This window comes from Martes martes (assembly GCF_963455335.1).
Source record: "Martes martes genome assembly, chromosome: 15".
Classification (NCBI taxonomy): Eukaryota; Metazoa; Chordata; class Mammalia; order Carnivora; family Mustelidae; genus Martes; species Martes martes.
Window position 1 is genome coordinate 5,718,810 of NC_137903.1, and position 24,983 is coordinate 5,743,792.

Below are 24,983 nucleotides of genomic sequence, written 5' to 3' on the forward strand. Positions count from 1 at the left end.
ATCATTCAGACCAAAGCTCTCCTGATCGTTGCCTCCCGTTTGAAATGTTCTCCCTTCTTTCTTCCCCTTTCTTTCTCTGACCTCCTCCTGCTTATTTTTAAGATTAACCCTGGTGATAAGGGGCTTGACTTAATGTCTTGTTTGAATTTCAATGAGATTAATTTCCATCAATTATGGGCCCTACAAAGCCTCTGCCTTTGGCTCAGGTCATGATCCCAGGGTCCTGGGATCGAGCCCCACATCGGGCTCTCTGCTCGGCAGGGAGCCTGCTTCCCCCTCTCTCTGCCTGCCCCTCTGCCTATTTGTGATCTCTGTCTGTCAAATAAAGAAATAAAATCTTTTAAAAAAAATAATTAAAAAAAATTATGGGCCCTACAGATTAATTTGAGGAGGGAGGCCGCTGTTGTTCCCGAAGTGGGACCACTGCAGGTTGACCTAGAAAGCCACAGTCTCCTGGTACCTACCTGTCATCTCCTTACACAGGAGATGGTGGGTTCTGTGATTACTATTGGGTTTGGATTGTGGAACTCTAAATACAGGACTTGATGATAAACTCCACAGGGAAAATCATCAGTAAATGTTCATGGCATGTTGTAGTCAATTATACCTTCCTAACCCCACCTCCCCAGTTGCAAATAATCAATCACTTTTTGCTTTGATCCCCCCACCCTTTTTACCTATACTTCTTTCATGGGATTGCTACTTTCTTTGTTGTATTTATTTACTTACTGATCCTGATAAGGCTATAAGCTTCTTGAGGACAATTACATGTTTGTATCATTGAATCCGCTAAAGCCCTTTCATATACTCTGGCAAAAAGTTAATATATATTAAGTGAAATTATTCAAAGAGCTAAGTGAAAGAGGCCTGCGTTGGACTTGTTAACGTGAAGTGCCGGAAGGCCAAAGTAGGACCAATGACTGGAAGTTCAACAGCAGAAAACTGCATTTTATTTTATTATTTTTGAAGATTTTAGTTGTAAATAGTCTCTACACCCAACCTGGGCCTTGAACTCCCAATGCTAAGATCGAGAGCACATGCTCCACGGATAGAGCCAGCCGCATACCTCCAGAAAACTGTACTTTAATATAACAACTTTCTTTTTTTTAAAAAATATTTTATTTATTTATTTGACAGAGAGAGAGAGAGAGATCACAAGTAGGCAGAGAGGTAGGCAGAGAGAGAGGAGGAAGCAGGCCTCCTGCTGAGCAGAGAGCCAGACGCCGGGCTCAATCCCAGGACCCTGGGACCATGACCCAAGCCGAAGGCAGAGGCTTTAACTTGCTGAGCCACCCAGGCGCCCCTAATATAACAACTTTCTAATGATTAAGCTGCTCACTAAATGAAACTTGGGTTTTGAGGTAACCATGACCGAATGCATTAGAGCAGAGTCCTGAAGACCAGTGGCCCTACGTGTCGCAGAGGCGATTTCTGCACTGGATAAAAAATCAGGCCTAAGAGCCTCTAAGGTCTCTCCCAGCCCAAAAGTCTATAAAAGTGCTTTCTTTGTCAAGTATTATAGAAATGCAAAATGGTATTTTCATTTGATGAATAAGTAAATTGGCGCTATTTAAATCCTGAAAGAAGTGCAGGAGGGCTAAATATAAATGAGATCTGAATATTAATGTAGCTAAAGGTTTTAGTAGGAGTTGTGCGTCGCTCCTTCACTCCCACCCCCCCGCAAAACGAGACTCAAGAACTTATTCACTTTTCTATTCCTTTCTCACTCCCTTTTTCCTCCTTAAGTCACAAGTGTTGTGCAATTGATCGCTGTGCTTGGGTTCCTCAAAACTGCGCGCACGCACACACACACACGTGTGTGCGTGTGTGTTTAAAAATCAAAGCGAGCTTACCCCCACCCCGGGTTCCTCTAGCTGTGGGCGTCACCCACATAGCCTTGAAACAAGGAACAAGAGAGCGCTGTGTTTGACTCGTGGGCGTCCAGCCCAGGCGGGAGCTCGAGCCCAGGAACTGTGGGGCACAAAACTAATCCAGGTGGATAGAGGAGGCTCCCTCGTCTGGGGATGGTGGTCTGCGTCGTTCTCACACTCCTTCCTCAACTTGGGTCTCAACTTGTGTATCCCTGCACTGGCGAAGCTTCCCATTAGCACCGAATGGAGCCCGTTTCCGTGGGTGCCTTGCCGCCCTATCTGGGAAGCAGGTGGAGCGAAACTAGAGTGAGGAGTCCCTGGTGAAGAATCAAGACAAGTCAGATATTCAACAAAATGAATTATGTTCGCGGGTAAAACGCATTCTGCAGAGTCTGAGTCAGCTCCATTTCTGCAGAAGCCCTGGCAGGTCCTTCTGAAAGCCAACGGACTGAAACGGTAAAGAGCGGAGACAACAAAACTGCGCACAGGCCCGCCCCCAACCCTTATAAAGAGCTCGTGTTGTCACGTGACAGAGACCCCGCCCTAAGGCGGCGGGGACGTTGAACGTCACTTCCGTCCAGGCCGGAACTCAAGATGGCTGCGCTCTTGTTGAGGTGACTTTAGCCTGGGGCTGGGAGTCGTTGTCCGCGGCCCTCGGGAGGCCTGCACTGCCCCTCACGTCTTGCTGACGGGTGTTTGCCCCGTGCCTGGGCAGGGAAGGGGGCCCGCGGGTGTGCGTGCCACGCGCTGTGGAATCCTAGGGCCGCTTCCCTTCCCCCAGCCGCTCCGGTATTCGGGGTCACCGGCCCGTTATCTCGCCCCTACTGCCTACCGACGGGTCGCGCGGCTGTCGCCCCTTCTACTTCCCCCCACCTCCAGTACTTTTTCCCCAGGTCGCGCTCCGGGCCGCTCCCAGAGTCAAGGTCCAAGACCGTAAAGTTAAGATTTGGAGGTCAGCGGATCATCCGCTAGGACTCCGGGGTCTTACTCAGGGATTGGGTCTCGGGGAGAGGGATCTTGGTGTACTCTGTCTTTGCTTATACCTCCTGCAAACGCCAGTGCTGGCTGTGAGTGGGCACTGTCTGAGTTCCTAACGGGCCCCGGCGGGGGGGATAGGAGGCCTAGATCCTTACTGCGCTGGCGATTAGCAACAGCGCCCGTAGCGGTCGCTCTGTTGCCCCACAGCCGCCCGGCTAATTCAGTTGTAATTTCTCTGGGGTGAGAAGGGAGGGGGAGAGGATGTCTCAGTTTTTCCATACGAGGTCATTCACTGTCCGGAGTACTCTAGATTTCCTTCCATTCTGAGCTGTCCTCTTTCTAGGTTTCATTCTCTACTCAGAGCCCTGATAGACGCAGCAACTTCAGTGACTTTAGACCCTCTTGGTACAAAGGCCAGCATGCTTTCGTGCCAGGCCTATTTTTGGAAACTGTTGGTTGTGGAAAGTTAGTTTTAATCTTGTTGAGATTTAATTCCTGATTTCCCCAAATGTCTTCTCATTTCTCTTTCCACTGAAGTCACCCAGTATAAAAATAGAGGGACTTTATTTAGTTTCTCTCTGTGACAAAATGATTCCTCTTGGAGTTGAGATCAGGAATGGGTTACTTTAATCCATCATTTTCCTCCCTGTCTCTTATTTCCAAATGTATCTTTTTCCCCCTAAGGTATGCCAGGGCCAGTCTTGCCAGAACTGCATTCTTTATTCCAGGTGGTTTTGCCATAATTGACTGATTTTGAATTCTTTGCAGTCAAATGCTCTACCACTGAGCTATACCCCCAGATTTTGAATTCTTTGATATATTTTGGTAGATGTCAGGGACTTTTGGCAGAATTAACATTTAGCTTGCTGTGATCATAATGGTTCTAAACAGTTCATTTTCTAAGTTTCAGGATAATTTAGAAGCTGACAGTTACCGTACTCATTAAGCATACACATTTTGAGATGTGTAGGATGGTCACCACTAGGATTCAATGCCAAGAAATAGACTTCTCTTTCATTAGTAGTAATCTGAAGTTCATGGGAAGGGCACCTCTCTTCTTTTCTCACAAGGGCTTTCTTAAGAGGGGACATAGGGAATTAAAATTTTTTTTTCTTTTTTAAGATGTATTTTATTTATTTTAGAGAAAGAGAGAGAACATGTATGCAGAGGGGAGAGAATCTCAAGCAGACTCTCTGCTGAGCAGAGAGTGGGTTGAGGTCCCAGGGCTCAGTCTCACGACTCTGAGATCATGACCTGTGCTGAATTCAAGAGTTGGGCGCCCAAGCCATTGAGCCACCCAGGTGCCCCCCAAGTTTTTTTTTCTGATGGATGTTCTGAGTCAAGTTGCATTTCACTACAGGGATTTGAAACTGTTCATAATGTTCTGATTTAGCCTCAGAGGAACATACCTTCTAAGCAATTATAGGAGCTGGTTTCTAGTTCTGGTATTGTCACAAACTCCATTATTTTGGACAAGTCAGCGTCACCAGTTCCATGATTGTGGTTTCCTCATTGTGAATGAAAGTAGGAATAACTTGGGCCCATTTAAAAAGAAGTATTGGTTAAACATTTTTAATGTTTGGCTAACTAAAAATTATTAGTGCTCAGAGTACTGTATGTCATGACTTTTGAATAGTGCTCTATATTTTGTATACTCCCAAAACAGTTCGCAGACTAGCCAGGAATAAATAGCCTGCTGAGTAATGCACGCTCTGTTGGCACTCAGTCCAGGAATGCCTTGCCAAAGCCAAGACGGAGATTGAGAACTAAGCTAAGAACAGCTAGGCTTCTAATAAAGTTCATGGTGCTTAAGCACAAAGTCACCAAGAGTCATTAACTATCTGCACATCATATTAAGTGCTACTTGTGAAACACCTCTAAAAATAAGGTTTAACTTTAAATATATAAGACTGCTTTTTAAAATAAGCATATTCATTTACAAAACCATTTTTTTTTGAGCCTCTCCTATGTGTCAGACTTGATTACAGGCGTTCTGGACACAAAGCATTCCAGTCCTATCCTTGAAGAGCTGAGGCTAGCAGAGGAGAAAATAGATTAATTATTAAACAGCATAATACGTGTTGATACAGAGAGAAGAAGTGGTGTAGAAGCAAGGCCCAAGCAAGGCTGAAGAAACTGTGAAGTCGCCATCCAGGAGTTGTTGGGTTCTGAAGGATGAGTTTGTCAGAGTGTGAGCGAGGTTCCAGTTAAAGAACAGCACGAGGGGTGCCTGGGTGGCTCAGTGGGTTAGGCCACTGCCTTCAGCTCAGGTCATGATCTCAGGGTCCTGGTATCGAGTCCCGCATCGGGCTCTCTGCTCGGCGAGGAGCCTGCTTCCCTCTCACTCTCTCTGCTTGCCTCTCTGCCTACTTATGATCTCTCTCTGTCAAATAAATAAATAAAATCTTTAAAAAAAAAATAAAGAACAGCACAAGCAGAAGCACGTGGTCCTAAGATGGCTTGCTCTTTCTTGGTGTATGTAGTATAATACTTTGTGTGGTAGACGTATAAGGGGCTGAAGGGAATTTGTGGGAGAATGGGTCTAGACCTTGAACTGCAAGCAGCAGGGAACTGTTAAAAGACTTTGGGGGCAGAAGAGCAACGAAACCAGCTTTATGCTTCACTGAGTTAGCTTCGGTAATATTGAATGATAGGGAAGAGAGGGATGCTAGGGAAGGCAGTCCAAGAGCTCCTTTTAGAGTCCTCTTTGTGAGAAATGAAAAGAGTAAGGACTAAGACAGTGGATTGAAGTTACTTGGACAGTACTGATGGAATTGGGTGACGCCTCGCATGTGTATGGGGGCGGTGAGAGGAAAGAAGAAATCACGTTGTAGCTTGGGAGTAGGTTGAGTGCTAATAGCCATTAATGAGAACTTTTTTTTTTTTAAGATTTTATTTATTTATTTGATAGACAGCGAGAGAGGGAATGCAAGCAGGGGGAGTGGGAGAGGGAGAAGCAGGCTTCTGCTGAGCAGGGAGCCCGAGGCAGGGCTCCATCCCAGGACCCTGAGATCATGACCTGAGCCGAAGGCAGACACTTGACGACTGAGCCACCAGGCGCCCCAATGAGAACTTTTGTGTACAAATGATTCCCCTTCATCCTGTCCTTCAAAGTTACAGATATTTTAGAGTTGCTCTTACCCCAGATATTTCTAAAACTTTTTGGCATACCATCAGAGCAAGCCATATCGAGGTCATACAAGAGAAACTCATTATATTGTAGTCACATCTTGTTTTGCACCAAAAATGGTTTTATTTAGTTTGATCCCATAGACTTGGCTTTGAATAACTTTTGTTTTTTTCCAGAAGTCAAATCCATTTTCAGCAGATGAATATTTTTATCACTACTGAGCGTTTTAAAAAGAATGTGATGTTAATTCTAAAGACCTTGGCGAGACCAATGAAATATTAGTAATATATATATGGATGATATTGCAGTTTTGAGAATGCTTTTCTGTACATTTTCTTATGTAATCCAGTGACCAATCAGGTAGGTCCTATGAGTCCCATTTCATAAGTGAAAAAGCTGCAGCCCAGTGATTCCATAAAGTTACACAACTTACGCGAACTAGAACTCCAGTGTGACTTTTTTCCTTTACTGTCCTTTCTGCCTCACTGTTGTTGCCCGCATCCAAAGAAGAGTTTCAGAAATGATTTGAGCAGTGATTACATTTTGGGTAGACATGTATAATGCATTTAAAAGGGAACAGTACTAACTAGAGTGATACATTCTGGCGTATTAATTAAAAATAACGTACCGTTACCTTTTAGCTCTAACATATAAAGTACAAGTCCTTGCTAGCACTCTCAGAGTTCCTGGTTTCACATGAAAGGCAGGGATAACCTACTCTTGTCATACTTCAGTTAAGGCTAGGAGTTTGTGCAGCTGGGGGCTGTTAGGGCCTTGTGGAAAGCTTACATGGGCATTTGTCTGGGAAACAATAGCACTAGACAGAGTGCTGTAGATTCCAACCCACATCTGCAAACTCTTGCCGGGTGGCTGGGGGCCTGGACCCAGCCTGGTGCGAGGAATGCGTGCCCTGCAACTCCAGAGCCACAATTACTTCAATTGATGGAAGACATTTGTTCCCACTTCTTCTTTCTGGGAGCCTTGGGGGCACAATGTCAGTATTCACCTCTTGCCGCCAAAGCTGGAAGGATGGAAGAGCTGAAGGACGTGTTGGTTGGATTATTTTGCCGTCAGGCAGTGGAGCCTTCTCCTGCCCTGTGTAAAGCATAGGGATTTTGAACCGTCCATGCATCTCGTATCAGCATGTCAGCGGTGTGAGGGACACCGTGAGCTTTTTTTTTTTTAGAAGATCATTGGATCTCAAGGAGATTTTATATCCCCACAGTGCCTTACATATAATAGATAAACCATAAACTTTTGTAGAATCAATGTATTTTTAATTCTGGCCCCAGAAATTCACTTTCTTAAATACTTTTGGAAAGATTTGATATAAAGGGGTGTAGTGGTCCTGCTTTTCATAATACTGTGTGAACTCTGGGTCAGTTAAATTCACGTTACATAGAATGCCTGGGCACATCTTAGTTTTAGACTTGAAAAGCAGTTTGGGTACTGATTTGGTACCTTTTCAAAAATAGCAACTTTTTGGTAGCAAACTCGTGTACCCTCCTCACATAACTCTTCACTGGTCAGGGAGATCTTTGCATTTCCATGCTTTTTTGACTTGAAGTTCATCCAGCTTGTCTGGAACTTGATGGTGGTTCCTAAAATGATAGCTTAATAGTTAGGCCCCTCCTTCCACACACCCCTGATTCTTCAACCTTCTTAATTCATCCATTTGCAGCAGTTAACTAAGGTATATTCTTATCCTTATTCTTACTCTTGTTCTTATTTATCTCTGTCCTTTAGTCGTCACCTCCTTTAAGACCTAACTTGAAATGTTGAACATTACTAACTCTGATTATTTTATTTTGTATTATTCATGTTCAGCTAAAACTTTATTTTGCATTTCTAGGTTATGTGCGTGATTATTCTCCAGTTATTTGAAGTGGTAGCTTTACAACTAAAAATTTCTCAAAGGCATTGATACTGTCCTTGTTTTCATCTTACTAATTTTTCCTCTAATCCTAAATCTAATACGGCACAAAAATGGAGAAGTTGATAAACTGACGTTGATCTCTGAATGTGCGTTGACTCTTTATTCTCTCTTTAAAAAAAAAAACAAACTTTATTTTTAAGTAATCTCTACATCTGGCATGGGGCTTGGGGGATACAAGCCCAGGATTCAGGGTTGCAGACTCCAGCCACTGAGCCAGCCAGGTGCTCCCCCTGCCCCCACTGACTCTTTATTCTCTTACCTTGCAGACATGTTGGCCGTCATTGCCTCCGTGCCCACCTTAGTCCTCGGCTCTGTATCAGAAAGTAAGTTCCTAAATTTGTGGATGTTATTATGACTTAACGTTTTTCCCCTCAGGAAACAGCAGTGGGGTGTTTGTTTAGATTTTGGGGGTACATGTGAAAGAAGGAAGTTCCAGATGGTTAGCTGAAAATTTAGTGATTGTGGTCACTATTTTTCTCATCTTGGTAGCAGAAGGAAGGATAAGAATATTAAACTTTAAATTTGGGAAATGTTTTATACTTTCAGAAAAGTTGAAGAATAGTGCAGTGGAGTTCTATATACATTTCACTTAGATTCATCAGTTGTTAACATTTTGCTGTGTTTACTTAGAGTTTTATGTATTTTAGGTTGTGTCTTATGAAATTGTAATTTTTGTTGGTCAAAGCTGGTCTAAGATTGACAATTTAGTGTGGTCCAGACTGATGTGTATTTAATTATTGTTAGTATTTTCTCTGAATTCTCTGAGATTAAGTTGCAGACCCCATGATACTTTACTTCTAAATACTTCTTCTGAGAATAAGAACATTATCTTACATATAACAGTATAATTATACAAACACAATGATTGAATTCAGGAAATTTAATGTTGATGTACTCTTATCCAGCATGCATTTAGTTTTCAGATTTTCCATTTGTCCCAAATAATGTACTTTATAGAAATACAGTCTTCTGTTCCTCACCCAGGAGCTGATTAGGCTCACACATTCTATTTACTTGTCATATTTCTTAGCATCCTTTAATCTGGAACTGCTTCTTAGCCTTCTTTGGCCTTTTGTGGCTCATTTTTGAAGAATACAGGCCAGTTATTTTGTAGAATGTTTCTCAAGTTGGGTTTCCTATAATTTAGAGTCAGGTTACCCATTTTCCGCAGGAGTCATACTTAAGTGGTATGTACTCCCTGTTAACATTCACATTGGGGGCATGTGATCCTACGAATAAGGGAATGTCTGCTAGGTATTTTTCCACTATGAAGTTACTGTTTTTTTTTTTTTTTTTCTGTAATCAGTAATCTATGGGTAGGTTTTCTTGAGGGGGATGGAATCATGTTTAATATGGGGACATAATAAATTAAATTATTGAACACAGCCATTCAACACTTGGCCTCAACCCAACCCAGTGACAAGGGAAACCAAGACACTGTTCATAGGTACCGAGCTGATCCACTTCTTGATTTTTGAGAACCTGAAAGGGTGTCTTGACGAAACAGATGAGAGCAGGTGGCGATGTATGAGACAGCACCCGTGGCCTGGGGAAAGGGTGATTCATTTATGTAAATGTTTTTGAAATATTGTCCTTGCTCTGCTGTACAACGCGAAGGAAGTTGAGCTTCTGTTGCAGGACCTATGCATTGGGGGTTTGGAAAGAGGACTTCTCCCCTGATACGACCTCCCTGGGTGATTGAGGTTATTACTGAGTCAGACTTGGCATAGCGATGGGGAGTGGACAGACGTGTTTTCCTTCTGCAGTGGGTTTGTTCAGCCCAGCTTAGAGCTTAGCTCTTTTGATTTAACTTTTAAGTAGACTTAAGCCAAGTTTACTTTTAATCATTTTAAAATCTTCTGGTTTTATTTTAGTGCTGTTCCTTTGGGAACCACAGCCAAGGAAGAGATGGAGAGGTTCTGGAATAAGAACACCGATTTAAACCGTCCTCTGTCTCCCCACATCACCATCTACAGGTAAGGTCTCTGGAACCAGGGAGTCTAGAAGTCATGGGTGAAGGTTCTGGAGGTTGGGCCATTGCCTCCCTGAGTATTTCCCTCAGGCCTTTTATATAAGAAAAAGACTATTTTCTGTCTTCTGGCCTTAGTGGGTATTTTATCCTGTAGAATTACCATTCAGAATGTAATATCCATTAATTGAAAAACATTATTGTGAAACAGTTTTAAATTTACGTAAATGTTACAGAAACAGTACACCGAATTCCTGTAGAGCTGTATCCGCAGTCCTAATTCGTGAACATGCCCAGATGATTTAAGTTCAAGTGCAAGATGATGTTCCATCAGTCCTGTAATGCTGCTGTAACAAGTTAGCACAAACTTTGTGGCTTAAAACAACACACTTGTTGTCTTAACAGTTCCATAGGTCAGAAGGCTGACACAGGTCTCACTGGGTTAAAATTAAGGTGTTGGTAGGGCTGCATTCCCTTCTGGAGGCCCAAGGGAAGAATCTGTTTCCTTGTGTGGCTTGTAGAGGCCACTGTGAGTTCTTAGCTTGTGGCCTCCTCCCTCCTCTTCAAAACCAGCAACGATGGGCGACGTTCTTCTTCCTCCCACCACTTGGACCCTGCTTCCGTTGTCACATTTCTTCTCCATTCCCTCCTTCTGCCAGCCTCTCCCACTTTTAAGGACCTTTGTGATTATGTTGGGACCATCCAGGTAATCCCTAATCCCGGATAGTCTCCTTAGCTTAAGGTGAGCTTATTAGCAAACTTAGTTTCATCTGCAACTTTAAATTCCCCTTTGGCATTTAAGGTAAAATACTCACAGGTTCCAGGGCCTAGAATGTGGCCATCTTTAGGGAGGTTGTTACTCTGCCTGTCACAGACCCTTAATACTTGAGTGCATGTTTCTTAAATTCAAGGACACTCTAGGGTGACTTGGTCGATTAAACGTCTGATACTAGATCGGGTCCTGATCTCAGTCAGCATGGTGAGATTGATCCCGGCCACAGGATTCCCTCACCCTCTCCTTCTGCCCCTTCCCGCCCTCACCCCTCTCTAAAAAAAAAAAATGCAAAGATGCTCATAGTACAACCATCACAATCAGAAAATTAACTTTGACCCAGTGTCACCATCTAATCCTCAGATCCCATTCAAATGTTGTCAGTTGTCCTAGTAATGTCCTTTCAGGCCCAGGATCCAACCTAGGATCACGTGTTGCATTTAGTTGTCTCTTTAACTCTGGATCTCCTTCAAGTGTGGAACAGTTTTTTAGTCGTTCCCTATCTTTCATGACCTTAACATTTTTAGAGTGTTCCCGTTCACGTTTGCCTGGCGTTTTCCTGTGATTTATGCATTTTTGTCAGGAATAGCTCTGAAGTGATGCTGTGGTCTTCTCAGTGCATGGGGGTGCGGGGGGTAGGGATGGATGTGCGGGGGGTGGGGACGGGGGGCTACACGTGATCATTGATCCATTACTGGTTATGTTGGCTTTTATCTAGTTGCAATGTGTCTGCTTAGGTTTCTCCATGTATAAAGTTCATGAGTACAGATACTGTGTTTATAATTGTTAATTATTTTTGTGGTGAGACTTCCTCCCCTCTCTGGTCTATTGATGATACTTACCGTCAGCATTTGTTAGTTATTACTAGGAATCGGTTGTTACTGTGGTGATTGCCAGATTGTACTTTTTCTAATTCCATCATACCCAGTAGATTTATTTACAAATAAATTAATAAATAGATAGGCTAAAGCTTGCTTTCTTTATCAGTACAGATTCAAGGATTCCTAAAAGGAAAAACTCAGGTCTCTACTCTTATGACACCAACTAAAGGAAAAACAGCGCTGTTTCCTCTCTGCTTTCAGCACTTCTGACATCAAATGTGTGGAGGTTTTTCCCACACCAGCCAGTTTCCCAACTCCCTGGATACCAGTTGGGTGTGGAGTAATTCATTTATGACACATACTATCTGGAGCTAGTGCAGACCCCACAGGTTAGGGGCTCAGTCCTACAAGACTGTCCCCCACTCCAGATGCCAGTTTGCAAATCCTGTGCTTTTGACTGACCAACTATAAATCACGGGTTCTTTCTACCCTCTTCTCACGTCATATTAGTAGATCAGTAATTTGCTAGAGTTGCTCACAGAACTTGGAAACATTTACTTACGTTCACTAGTTACGTTATAAGGGCTAGTTCACTAGTTACGTTATCGCTGATACAGATCAACAGCCCGGTACCCTTGTAGGGTTCCTGTGTTCCTGTGTTCCTGTGTCAGGAACAGTTCCCAGCACAGCAGCTTCTGTCCCCGTGGGGTTGGGATACACCACACTCTTGACATGCGGATATCCTTAGCAACCTGGAAACTCAGACTCCTTCACTTTTGGGATTTTTATGGGAGGCAGGACCAGATACTAACTCAATCTCTAGCCCCTTTTCCCTCCCTGGAAAAAGAAGGGGCGAGCCTAAAAGCTGTAATCATGCCTCAGTCTTTCCGGTAACCAGCCCCCATCCAGAGTCACCTCATTAAAACAAAGGACACTCTTACCGCCCAGGAAATTCCAAGGGATTTAGGAACTGTGTGTCAGGAATCAGGGTCAAAGACCAAATATGAGGACAAAAGCTGTTGGAGCACTCCTCCTGTCACTCTGGAGATTGTAAGGGTTTTAGGAGCTCAGTGTCAGGAACCAGGAACGGAGACAGTGTATATACATGTTTCTTACTATTTCACTGTTCCTGTTTTGCCCAAAGGGTTCCATTGTTACTCTCTTTTGTTTTGGCGTCCAAACTGTCTCACACTCAGCCAGTGGGAGCTCTTCACGATGGTTCCTGTGCAGTCAAGATCTGGGTGCTAGATGTGCTCATTGCTACCAGGCGCTCGTGCCTTCTAGGCCTTTTCAGTAGGGAGAGCTGGGATGTATGTGTGTGCCGACCCCGAGGCACAGGTATGTGTGAGTGTACACGTGGGCACAGGTGCATCTGGTGGCCTCAGAAGTAACTTTGATAGCTGCTGTGCTGGTGTCGGAGAAAATCCCCTCTGGAGCTGCTCCTCGAGCTCCACTGCCCTCCTCTTGGGTTCTTGCCAGAGAGGCTGGCCATTTTTTAACCACCTCCACAAATACCACAACCCTTCAGATTTTTTCCAAGCCAGATTCCAGAAATAATTCTGATTGCAGAAATTGGACATTCTACTAAAACAGAAGGAGCCTAATAAGTGATCTTAATCCTTGCAACTTTATGGTAAAGCTTTTTTTAAGAGAGAAAAGATTTGAGGGGGGGATTATAATGTGAAGAACTTATATTATTCTGAATCTATAAGCCCTGGCCTGGGGGGACGTGGATGCCTCAGTCGGCTAAGCGTCTGCCTTCAGTTCAGGTCATGATCCTAGGGTCCTGGGATCGAGCCCCATGTTGGCCTTCTGAGCAGGAAGCCTGCTTCTCCCTCTCCCTCTGCCCTTCCCCTGCTTGTGTGCTCGCTTGCTATCTCTCTCTCTCTCAAATAAGTAAACAAAATCTTAAAAAAAAAAAAAGCAAAACTTTATTTTAAAATTTAATTACATCATCCACCACATTGGTTTTCAGAGTGCTCCTTGGGGCTTTGGATATTCTACTAAGCTTCTGTGGATAGTTGCTGGATGTTGGCCAACATGCACACGAAACTGTAGGCCCTGGGCCCCAGGGTAGCCAAAGCAACTTTACTTTGATCTGTTTTACATTTTGCGTTTTTGCATTTCAAGAAAGGTGCTGCTCACATACACACACACAAAAGTTAGAAGTCACCTTTGTACCTAATGAGTGAGTATCTTCTGCAGTATTTTCATGTGGTTCTCTGCCTATGCTTGTATACCTCTAATATACAAGGAACTCACTACCCCCCTTTTCCAGTTTGGGAACTTCCCTGATTATCAGAAGACCCTTTCATTGAAGTTGCTGCAACTTACATCTTCTATCCAATGGCTCTGGTTTGACCTTGAATCATAAAAATAAATCTAAGCACACCGTTTATTGATTTTGAATATCTTTTCATGTGCTTATTGGCCATTTGCATATCTTCTTTGGAGAAAGGAGTATTCAAATCCTATGTTCTTTTTTTTTTTTTTTGAGATTTTTATTATTTATTTATTTGACAGACAGAGATCACAAGTAGGCAGAGAGGCAGGCAGAGAGAGAGAGAGGAGGAAGCAGGCTCCCCGCTGAGCAGAGAACCCGATGCGGGGCTCGATCCCAGGATCCCGGGATCGTGACCTGAGCTGAAGGCAGAGGCTTTAACCCACTGAGCCACCCAGGCACCCTATGTTCATTTTTTAATTGGGTTGTCTTTTTTTTTTTTTTTAATTTTTTGTTGTGGTAAAACATGTATAGTATAAAACTTGCCGTTTTAACCATTTTTAAGTGCACAATTCAGTGGCATTAAACATAGTCACCTTGTACAAACCGTCACCACTCTCCATCTCCAGAATCCTTTTATATTCTTAAACTGGAACTCTGTACTCATTAAACAGTAATTCCCATTCTCCTCTGACCCCAACCCCAGCCTCTAACCGTTCGATTTTCTCTCTCTATAAATCTGACTACTCTGGGTGCCTCATAAAATGGAATCATACAATGCTTGTCCTTTCGTGCCCGGCTTAGTTCACTTGGCACAGAGTCTTCCAGGTTCATCCATATCACAGACTGTGTCAGAAGTCCGCTCCTTTCTGAGGCTGAGTAAATCCTCTCTTGCGTGTGTCGCTACGGTCTGCTTACCCGTTCATCCACACAGGGACATTGTGGTGTTCCCACCTCTCGGCTCTTGGGAGTAGCGCTGCAGTGAGCATCGGTGTAGGCATACCTCCTTGAGTCTCTGCTTTCAGTTCTTCTGGGTGAATGTCCCAAACCAGAACTGAATTGCCGGATCACACGGTAATTCTTTATTTAATTTTTTGAGGAGCCCGTTCTACTGTTTTCCACCGGAGCGGCACTGTTTTGCGTTCCCATCAGCAGTGCGCAAGCGTTCCGCTTTCTCTACCTCCTCATCAGCACTTGTCTTTTGTTGTTTTTAACAACAGCCATCCTAAGGGTGGGAAGGGGTATCGCATTCTAATTTTGATTGTCATCTCCCTACTGATCAGTGCTGCTGAGCGTCTTTTCATATACTAACTGGCCATTTGTGTATCTTCCTTGGAGAAATGCTTTTTACTTTGTCAGTGCTTTTTTTTTTTTTTAAAGATTTTATTTATTTATTTGACAGACAGAGATCACAAGTAGGCAGAGAGAGAGGGGGAAGCAGGCTCCCCGCCAAGCAGAGAGCCTGATGTGGGGCTCGATCCCAGGACCCTGGGATCACGACCTGAGCTGAAGGCAGAGACTTTAACCCACTGAGCCACCCAGGCGCCCCGTCAGTGGTATTGTTTGCAACATGGTTGTTAAATCACTTGCTGGAATTCCTACTTTTTTTTTTAAATTATTTATTTATTTATTTGACAGAGAGAGAGAGATCAAAGTAGGCAGAGAGGCAGGCAGAGAGAGAGGAGGAAGCAGGCTCCCTGCTGAGCAGAGAGCCCGATGCGGGGCTCCATCCCAGGACCCTGAGATCACGACCTGAGCCAAAGGCAGAGGCTTTAACCCACTGAGCCACCCAGGCGCCCCTCTAGCTTTTCCTTGATTAACATTCTACTAAAGGAAATTCTACTAAAAAGGAAATACATTTTTTTTAAAGTATCCTGGTTTGTTTGTTTTTTTGAAGAGTTTATTTATTTATTTGACAGAGAGATCACAAGTAGGCAGAGAGGCAGGCAGAGAGAGGGCGGGAAGCAGGCTCCTGTTGAGCAGAGAGCCCAGTGCGGGGTCAGTGCGGGGCTTGATCCCAGGACCCTGGGATCATAACCTGAGCTGAAGGCAGAGGCTGAACCCACTGAGGCACCCAGGCGCCCCCAAATTAATACATTTCCAATCATTTATTTGTTGATTGCTCCCAGTGTGCTTGATACTCTTTTAGGAGTTGGAAATACAAAGATGAGTAAGATCTTACCTGAGTTCAAAGGGATGTCATTGTGTCCTGAGAAAATTTTTTCCTGAAGGAAAATTTTAGTAGCTCTTAGTGATTCTCTTTTCTGTAAGTGAATTAAAACAATCTTGATTTTCTATACTAGACTCTTAACTTACGTTCAACCAGGAAATAGTGGGAATGATCTGCCTTTGCTCTGTGATGTCTAGGCCTCAGCTATAAAACACAAAAGCTGGGGGGCGCCTGGGTGGCTCAGTCGTTAAGCGACTGCCTTTGGCTCAGGTCATAATCCCGGGGTCCTGGGATCAAGCCCTGCATCGGGCTCCCTGCTTGGCGGGAAGCCTGCTTCTCCCTCTCTCACTCCCTGTGCTTGTGTTCCCTCTCTCACTGTGTCTCTCTCTCTGTCAAATAAATAAATAAAAATCTTTAAAAAATAAAAAAAAACCCACCAAGGCTGGGGCTGAATTAATCTGAAGATCCATTTACTCACATGGCTTGGGTTCATTCTGGCTGTTAGGGGTGCCAGCCTTTAATCCCTACCTGAGCTCTCCGCATGGGGCTGTTTGGGCTTCTTCACAGCCTGAGAGGGTGTGATTTGGAAGTCACGCGGTGTCACTTCTGCTACATTCTCTTTCTTGAAGCCATCAGTCCGGACGTTCTGCCCAGGTTCAGGGGGCTGAGCACTTTACGTGCCTGCTAAGGAGTGACAAGACTCTGGAAGTCCATGCGGGACTGGATCCGGTACTGTGGTTGTTCGGGAAATAGAATCTTTACCTACTCAGCACGCAGCTGACCCAGGCTGTGGCTATAACCATTTTTTGAAAATTAGGGTCACGTTTGACTCGAGCAGTTTCTCGTCTCACCCCCATTTTTCCACTTCGGTATTTGCGAATATCCAGAGCTGTGCACATGCTTCATCTGGTGGATCTTCCAGTCACGGGATTTCATTCGCTGGCCGTGAGCCCTAAGTCCATTTGGAATGCTAAGCAGTGTCTTAAACAATTTCCCCACCTCTGTTTTTTTCAGTTCTCTCAAATCAATATTTGTTCTGTCTTTTTCAGTCTGATAATCATTCTCTTTGACAAATAAAATAGTTGAGCAATCTGCTTTGTACTCTGTCATCTATTAACATAAAATTGTCCATCCCGGTTAGGAGGCTTGCTTTCCCTGAATGCAATTTTAAAAGCCCCTTTTTGTTGTCCTTGACATTTTTGCAAGCCTCAGCTCATTCTGGGTTTTAGTCTCCTGATTTATCTAACCAAATTCTGTCATTGTTCTCTGCTTGTCCTTTGTTATGTGGCTCTTCTTCCGCCTTTTACATTTATCCTGTTAAGTCTGAGTTAAGCAGAGTGGTGTCTAGCCAGTTTTTTAGGGTTTCTTTAGCCATTACTCCTTTCTTACTGTGACCATTTTCATTGCATAGTTAGAATTTCTTTCCGAGATTTTTTTCAGCCTACTTGAGTAGCTTCCCGTTAGAGTTGTGAAAATAGGGTCTGATTATGCTCAGCATTTCCTCTCTAAGCTGAGTTTCCAGGATGAATGTTAACTTTATCCAAAGACTCCCGTTCTTTCCATTTCACTAAACAGTCCTCTCGAGCATGAGAACTAGGTCCAGAATATAGCAGTGTTAATTGTCCTTCTACGGAAATGCTCTGGCAAATTAATGATTCAGAACATGATTTGATGACAAAGTATTTCAAAACGGTGATGGATTAAGAAAAGTTTACTAAATCCAGGAAAACTGGATTTAAAAATTTGGGATAGGACGTTTATTAGGGAATAAATGATATGTTCAATGTGTATATTTACGGTCACATAATAAGGAGTTCAAGGGTGACTGTATTTTCTATGAAACTTGATCAACAAAACTCACTTCGTGTTCCTTTGACTTCAGTCACATGACTAGTGCAAGGAAGGATCCAGGTGGTTGTATTCTAGTGATTATTTTCTAACTAGACGCAACTGTAATTGGTGTCTTTGACCCACTCATGTCGTTTCTTCTTATGAAAGGAGGAGTTGTGATTGATCCCGTCTGGTAAAAGGAGGGATGCTTCTCCTGAAATTAATCACTAGAAAGTGGATACACAAGAATGCAAAAGCTGTTCTTGTTTTTATGTGTGACTAGTACCTATTTCCAAAGTGGTTCATATTCTCTTTGCCAAAATGGAATCTCTGTTGTGGTATCATATTTTCCTTTTTTTATATTTATTTTATTTTTTTAAAGATTTTATTTATTTATTTGACACAGAGAGAGATCACAAGTAGCAGAGAGGCAGGCAGAGAGAGTGGGGCAAGCAGGCTCCCATTGAGCAGAGAGCCCGACGCAGGGTTCAGTCCCAGGACCCTGAGATCATGACCTGAGCTGAAGGCAGAGGCTTAACCCACTGAGCCACCCAGGTGTCCCATATTTTCCTTTTTAAAATTGCCTTTGTGTATTTCTTTGCAGCTGGTCTCTTCCCATGGCGATGTCCATTTGCCACCGTGGTACTGGCGTGGCCTTGAGTGCAGGTATGTACATGGGTACTTATGCACACAAGCACACGTGGGCACACGCACACACACACACACACACACGCTTCGAAGAACTTTGCTGTTTCTGTGGCTCTTGGTGCAGCCTCCTCTACAAATCAGCAACTTGATTTAGAGAAAAGGATGAGTCCTTTTAAGCTTATTGTTCATTCCTTTAACAATTCATTCTGGGTTCCCACTGTGCTCAGGTTCTGTTCTTAGCCAGTTTTTTGGTCTCAAACTCACAACCCTGAGATCAAGAGTCGCGTGGTCCTCCGAGTGATCCCCCCGGGTACTCCTACTTAGCCAGTTTTTAAATCACCCAAGCACATCCTGATGTTATACTTATTGAAGTCACAGAGAGCAGAGCTAGAAATGTCAGAGATGGGCTGGCCGGCTAAACATTGACCAGACATAGTCCAAGATAAGTCATCAACCTCTTTCTTCCGGAAAGTCAGTTTTAGGACCCTTTCTTTGTCACCTAGAATTGATCAGACCCCCAAGATGAAGTCAGTCTCCAGTCTCACAAAATCTTGGTTTCCAGCCCAGAATGTCTATTTATTTACTTAACGCATGATGAATTGTATGCTGGTCTTCATGCGTCCAGTTCAGGTAGTGACGTCTGTTACAGGTAGGAAGTATGCGGATCATCATCAGGTTCGGGGATCTGATGCGCCTTTCCACAATAGAGAGACACTTTACAAGAGGAACAGCTATATTTAAAATTTTTCCCTGGCTTGTCCTGGAATCATGGACGTAGTTCTGTTTTCTTTAATATTCCTCAGGGCCTCCCTGGGCTCCTGTAGACTCTTTTTACTGAAGTGGTCATCGGCAGGACTGGGGCTCAAGTGCAGGGACCCCGTATTCAGGGAGCTGCTGCTGAGACCCCGGCGGAAGTGATCGAACACCGCGCCTGTGCCATTCACACTCAGATTTGTTTTGTTAATAGTCAAGTAGGGTAGGAGCTCCTACCTAAGACCTGATGTTGTCACTTCTATGTTATCACTCCTATGATGTCATCCCTTCGGTTGGTGAAGGAAGCCCGGGTAGAAGGATGATTGATGTTGCCTGGGAATCTGTAGTTTCTGGTTTTCAACCCACCGGGACTGAAGTGATACGATACGTTTCAAGATGAGGCTCTTCTAGCGGGAAGTTCATAGTTGCCCTCTTTCTGCTTGTTCAGGATCTTCTCATTGTGAGTCTGATGACCCAGGCTTACTTGGTGGTACTCATGAGCATGTTTAATCCTAAAAGTCATGGGAAGAACAAGAATAGTTTATTAGGCTTTAGCTCCCCCCACCTTTTTCTTTTTTAAGATTTTATTTCTTTAATTGAGAGAGAGAGGGAGTGGCGCAGGGAGCCCGACATGGGATTCAGTCCTGGGACTCCGGGATCAGGACCTGAGCCGAAGGCAGATGCTTAATGGACTGAGCCATCCAGGCGCCCCAGATTCCCTTTTTATGCCCGTGTATTTATTACCACTGAAGGAGAAAGGGGATGGCGGCTCTCTCGTAGACTATAATGACAAGTAGTACTTCGTCAAGCATAGCTAAAGTTGATACATTTTTTCACGAGTGTGCTTAATAATCATGCATGTTTTCTATTTTTACCCCCTTGAATGATCTTGTGTTCATCAGTGTGTATTTGTTTTTTCCCTAACCTTGACCCCTAATCCTGTAATGGAACATAGTGGCTGTTGTTTACATGTGGTAGTAGTTCTCATGTTTCCCTCAAATGCTAAAGGGCCATTCAGAACTGGATGGAACAGGGTTTTGCTAGATGGATGACATGGGCAACGCCCTGCACCTCGGCTCATTCCTCATGAACTGAGCACATTAATAATGCCTATACCAGAATTACTGGAATTTCAGGAAAGTAGACTTTGGATGATGACTTATGAGAGCAGGGATGAGAAGCCCGATAAATTGAACGGCAACAACTCTCTTAGAAGATGATGTGCACTGGACCAAATGGTCGGAAGAATTAGATCATTTGGCCTGAAATGAAGTCAGTCCCAGCAAATGTAATCTTTGCATTCTTGTGGCTCTCCTCCAATCTCTTCTTGATGTAATAGTAGGAAAAACAAAAACCTTATGAAAATAAATTGAATCATGTCACGCTTAGAATCATCCCATTACTGTATTTGCCTTTTGCGCTTAGATTAAAATTCAAATCTCCGCCATGCCAGAAATTGTGCTGCCTGATCTGGCCTCCTTTTACTCTGCTCTGCCACCCTGGTCTTTGAATTCCTTTGAACGAGCAAAACTCTTTCTCACCCAGAGCCACTGCGTGTTTTATTCCCTCAGTCTGAAATGTCTGCCCCTACCCTTTGCCGCGCTGCGGTTAGTTCCTTCTCATCCTTTAGATCAAACAGAATTGCCCACTTCAGCGGTACTTTGCGCACCGCCATCTCTGAAGGAGTTTCTCGTTGTAGTTCTTTTGTCCGTTTTCTGTTCCACAGCACTGTTCCCTCATAGTTCTTACTGCGTTGCTGGTTTCTTTGGAGCTTTTAAATATACTTTGCATATTTATAATTATTTCATTTGTTTATAAATCTGTCTTTTTTTTTTTAAGATTTTATTTATTTGACAGAGATCACAAGTAGGCAGAGAGGCAGGCAGAGAGAGAGAGGAAGGGAAGCAGGCTCCCTGCTGAGCAGAGAGCCTAACGCGGGGCTTGATCCCAGGACCCTGAGATCATGACCTGAGCCGAAGGCAGAGGCCTCAACCCACTGAGCCACCCAGGCACCCCAAATCTGTCTCTTTTATGAGCCTGCAGACTCTTCAGAGAGTAGGGACTGTGTCTTCTTTTACCGTTTGTATCCTCTAGCGAGCACTCAGTAGGTGCTTGGGTCTCTGTTTACTAAATGAATATACCCATCTCAGTCATTTTCCTCATGGCGGTCATTTCAGAACTGTTCATTCTTCCTGCTTTCTAATGAGTTTCCTACTACGCTTTAGAAGTTAGATAGTGGGGCGCCTGGGTGGCTCAGTGGGTTGAGCCTCTGCCTTCGGCTCAGGTCATGATCTCAGCATCCTGGGATCGAGTCCTGCATCGGGCTCTCTGCTCAGCAGGGAGCCTGTTTCTCCCTCTCTCTCTGCCTGCCTCTCTGCCTACTTGCGATCTCTCTCTGTCAAATAAATAAATAAAATCTTAAAAAAAAAAAAAAGAAGTTAGATAGTGATAGTGGGAGCCCCTACCCTCGAGGGCAGAGAAGTCTAAGGAGAAAGACAAATAAACATTATGATGCACTATGATAACCTCTTTTGAAGATCTATTTACTTATTTTAGAGAGGGAGAGAGAGAGTGCGGAAGGGCAGAGGGAGAGGGATAGAGAATCTTAAGCAGACTCTGCGCTGAGCATGGAGCTCAACATGGGGCTGGCTGTGGGGCTCGATCCCATGACCCTGAGATCATGACCTGAGCCAAAATCAAGAGTTGGATGCCCAGTCGACTGCACTACGCATGCAGCTCAGTGAGAGCTTTTTAATAGAGATGTGGGATCCCTGAGGAGGGACCATCCCTGAAGGAGTTGGAGAGCTTGAAAGAAGGATGAGTAGGAGAGTTCACGAAGAGGAGGTAGAGGACGCAGTCAACGGAGAAACTACCTCATGCGAAGGCCTAGGGCTTGGGAAGCACCCAGAGTCACTGGATGGTGATGACAGGGTCTGGTTCTGGGAACAGTGGCAGAAGGAAGGGCTGGACAGTGTGCCAAACAGTAAAGGACTTTGCCCCACAGAGAAGTTGGAACTTAATCCTGTCGACCGTTGGAAGTCATAAAAGGTTCCTGTTCTCAGGGTGCCCAGCTGGCTAAGTTGGTAGAGCACACGACTCTTGATCTTGGAGTCATGGGTTCAAGCCCCACACTGGGCATAGAGCTTAAATTACACAAAAAGGTATTCTTCCAGACTAGAGACTTTGCAGCCGATATATAAACTCTAAAAAGCATGTTGAGCCAAAAAGTTTGATGACACTAGTTTGACTTTAAAATAGAATTTAGTGAAAAAGAACTTTATAGGTGCACCTGGGTGGTTCAGTTGGTTAAGCATCCGACTCTTGATTTTGGCTCAAGTCACCATCTCAGGGTTGTGAGATCGAGCCCGGCATCAGGCTCTATGCTGGGTGTGGAGTCTGCTTAAGATTCTCTCTCTCCCCCTCTGCCCCTCCCCCCCTCTAAAAAAAAAGGAAAAAAAGAAAAAGAACTTTATAAACAGTCCTTTCGGGGTGCCTAGGTGGCTCAGTGGGTTAAACCTCTGCCTTTGGCTCAGGTCATGATCTCAGGGTCCTGGGATCGAGCCCCGCATCGGGCTCTCTGCTCAGCAGGGAGCCTGCTCCCCCCCCCCCCCGCCTACTTTTGATCTCTCTCTCTCTGTCAAATAAATAAATAAAATCTAAAAAAAAAAAAAAAAGAACAGTCCTTTAAAACATGGAAAGAGATGGCCAGTAACGTTCTTCATTGCTTGGGGGCTGTAGGGATTAAAATACTCATCATTTTACCCAGTGACCAATGGTGTAATAGTCTAGATAAAGCCCAGTGACTACCTTGAGAACAGCCCGGGGCTGAGCTGCACTGTGAGTGAGGCTGGGGGGGCCAGTGACCAAGATGTGCCATCGTACAACAGTAAAAACAAGAGTTTATAAAAAGCACAGGTGAATACTAACGGAAGGTATTTTAGAGGACTGCAGCTATAAATGAAGTATGCAGTGACCTCGAGTGGGTCTAAGGATGGTCCTGAATATTTTGGATGGTTGTAAAAAACAGGTCAGATTAGAGAATCAGCCCTTCAGTGAGAGATGGCCTGGATGCATAGCCAGACCTGCTCAGGCAGTTAGCTGCCTTTCTAGAAAAGCCACAGGCCTTACAGACTTTAAGGAACTAATGAAACTCCAGAATGACTGCTTTTTCTTCTAGGCTTGTCATGAGATGGGACATTAGTCACTGCTTCTCAAATGTGTTAGAAATCCTGGTCATGGGGTGCCTGGGTGGCTCGTGGGTTAAAGCCTCTGCCTTTGGCTCAGGTCGTGATCTCAGGGTCCTGGGATCGAGCCCCGCGTCGGGCTCTCTGCTCAGCAGGGAGCCTGCTTCCCTTCCTCTCTCTCTGCCTGCCTCTCTGCCTACTTGTGATCTCTGTCTGTCAAATGAATAAATAAAATCTTAAAAAAAAAAAAAATCCTGGTCATTGAGGCAACGGAGAGAAAGTAACGAACTTTGGAGTGAGGCAGGTCTGGGTTCAGTTCCCACTCTGTCACTAAGCAGCTACTAGATCCTCACTTCCTTTTCTGCTTGTAATAATGCCTAGTTAGGACTGTGAGAGCTACACACTAGATCTAAAGTTCTGGCTACAAATCAGAGTTTTCATGAGCCCTTCCTCAGGTTTGCTGATTTGCTAGACTAGCTCACCAGAGCTCATGACAACACTTGGCTCACATTTACGGATTTTGTAAATGAAGGCTGGAACTCAGGACAGCCAAATGCAAGAGAAATGTAGGGCAAGGTAGAGGGGGGAGAGGGGGGCTGTCCGTGGAGCTTCCATGCCGTTTCTGGTGTTAAATGACACCCAAATGCAGCTGAGTAAATACAAAGATCTAATTGGTCTTATTTATTGTTCAGGATGGGCAGCAGCCCATCTAGCGAGGAGGGAGATGCTCTGCTGAGCTAAACAAAAGAAGTTTTTGAAGACAGAGAGAAGGCTTAAGGACAACAACAAAAAACAAGGGCACCTGGCTGGCTCAGTCATGCGGCTCTTGATCTTGTGGGTTGTGAGTTCAAGGCCCATGTTGGACGTAGTGATTAGTTAAAATCTTTTTAAAAAGAAAGAGGGAAGAAAAGAAGGAAAGAAAGGAATTTATTAGCAAGGAAAGCATTGTTTAGGCAGCGTTGTCCTAAGGGGGGGGGGGTGGAAGGTATCTGTCAGGAAATGTCCTGGTGTTGAGCAGGAAGTCCGCGTTGACTGGTTAAAGGTCACACTCCTGCAGAGCTGAAACTGCAGTTAGGTGAGGCATTAAGTTAGGTTTGCTGATGTGGCCTAAGTGTCACCAGGTTAGGCCTGTGGTTTCTTTTAAAACCACCCTGTCTGCACCTTGGCATGTTCAACACTCAAGAACTGTCCAAACCCTGTCGTTTGGGGGGTTTTAGGGAGGTTTCCTCATCTAGGCACATTGCTTAAATCATTGACGCGCTGACGGTTAGCCAGATCACTGGCCGCTAGTGGGTACCTGGGGTGTGGGGACAAGGAGGAGGAGCTGGGGACGAAAGTTCCAGCCCTCAGTCATGCCTTGGTCTCTCTGGCAGCAGGCGCCATCCTGAAGCCATCCAGAGGGCCCCAGCCCCCAGTTATCCCAATAGCATACCAAGGGCACCCTTGATCACTCGAGAGGATCTGTGTGCCAGGAGCTGGGGGAAAAGACCAAATACATATTTCTTAACCGTATCACATCATTGAACAAGGGATATCAGTCAGTTAATTCAATCAAAAGTGACCAAAGCTTTCCTCATTACAAGTGAAAAATATCTGAGAGGAAACCAAATATGCGATTTCCTAAACTCTGCCCTGATGTCTAGGATACGAGGAGGCAGGCAGTACAACCTCCTACAGCCTCAGCGCCCGAGCAGGGTCCC

General features: G+C 44.4%; 1 protein-coding gene across 1 annotated transcript in view; it reads left to right on the top strand.

Annotated features, from left to right (window-relative positions):
• The first annotated feature begins 1,928 nt into the window (after positions 1-1,928).
• SDHC (succinate dehydrogenase complex subunit C) overlaps positions 1,929-24,983 on the top strand; it is a 34,155-nt gene continuing 11,100 nt past the window's right edge. Inside the window, exons 1-4 of the mRNA XM_080824006.1 lie at positions 1,929-2,485; positions 8,182-8,238; positions 9,790-9,891; positions 18,303-18,364. Of these exons, the coding sequence (XP_080680132.1) occupies positions 2,466-2,485; positions 8,182-8,238; positions 9,790-9,891; positions 18,303-18,364 (241 nt within the window). The 5' untranslated portion in view covers positions 1,929-2,465. The remainder of the gene's footprint in view (positions 2,486-8,181; positions 8,239-9,789; positions 9,892-18,302; positions 18,365-24,983) is intronic.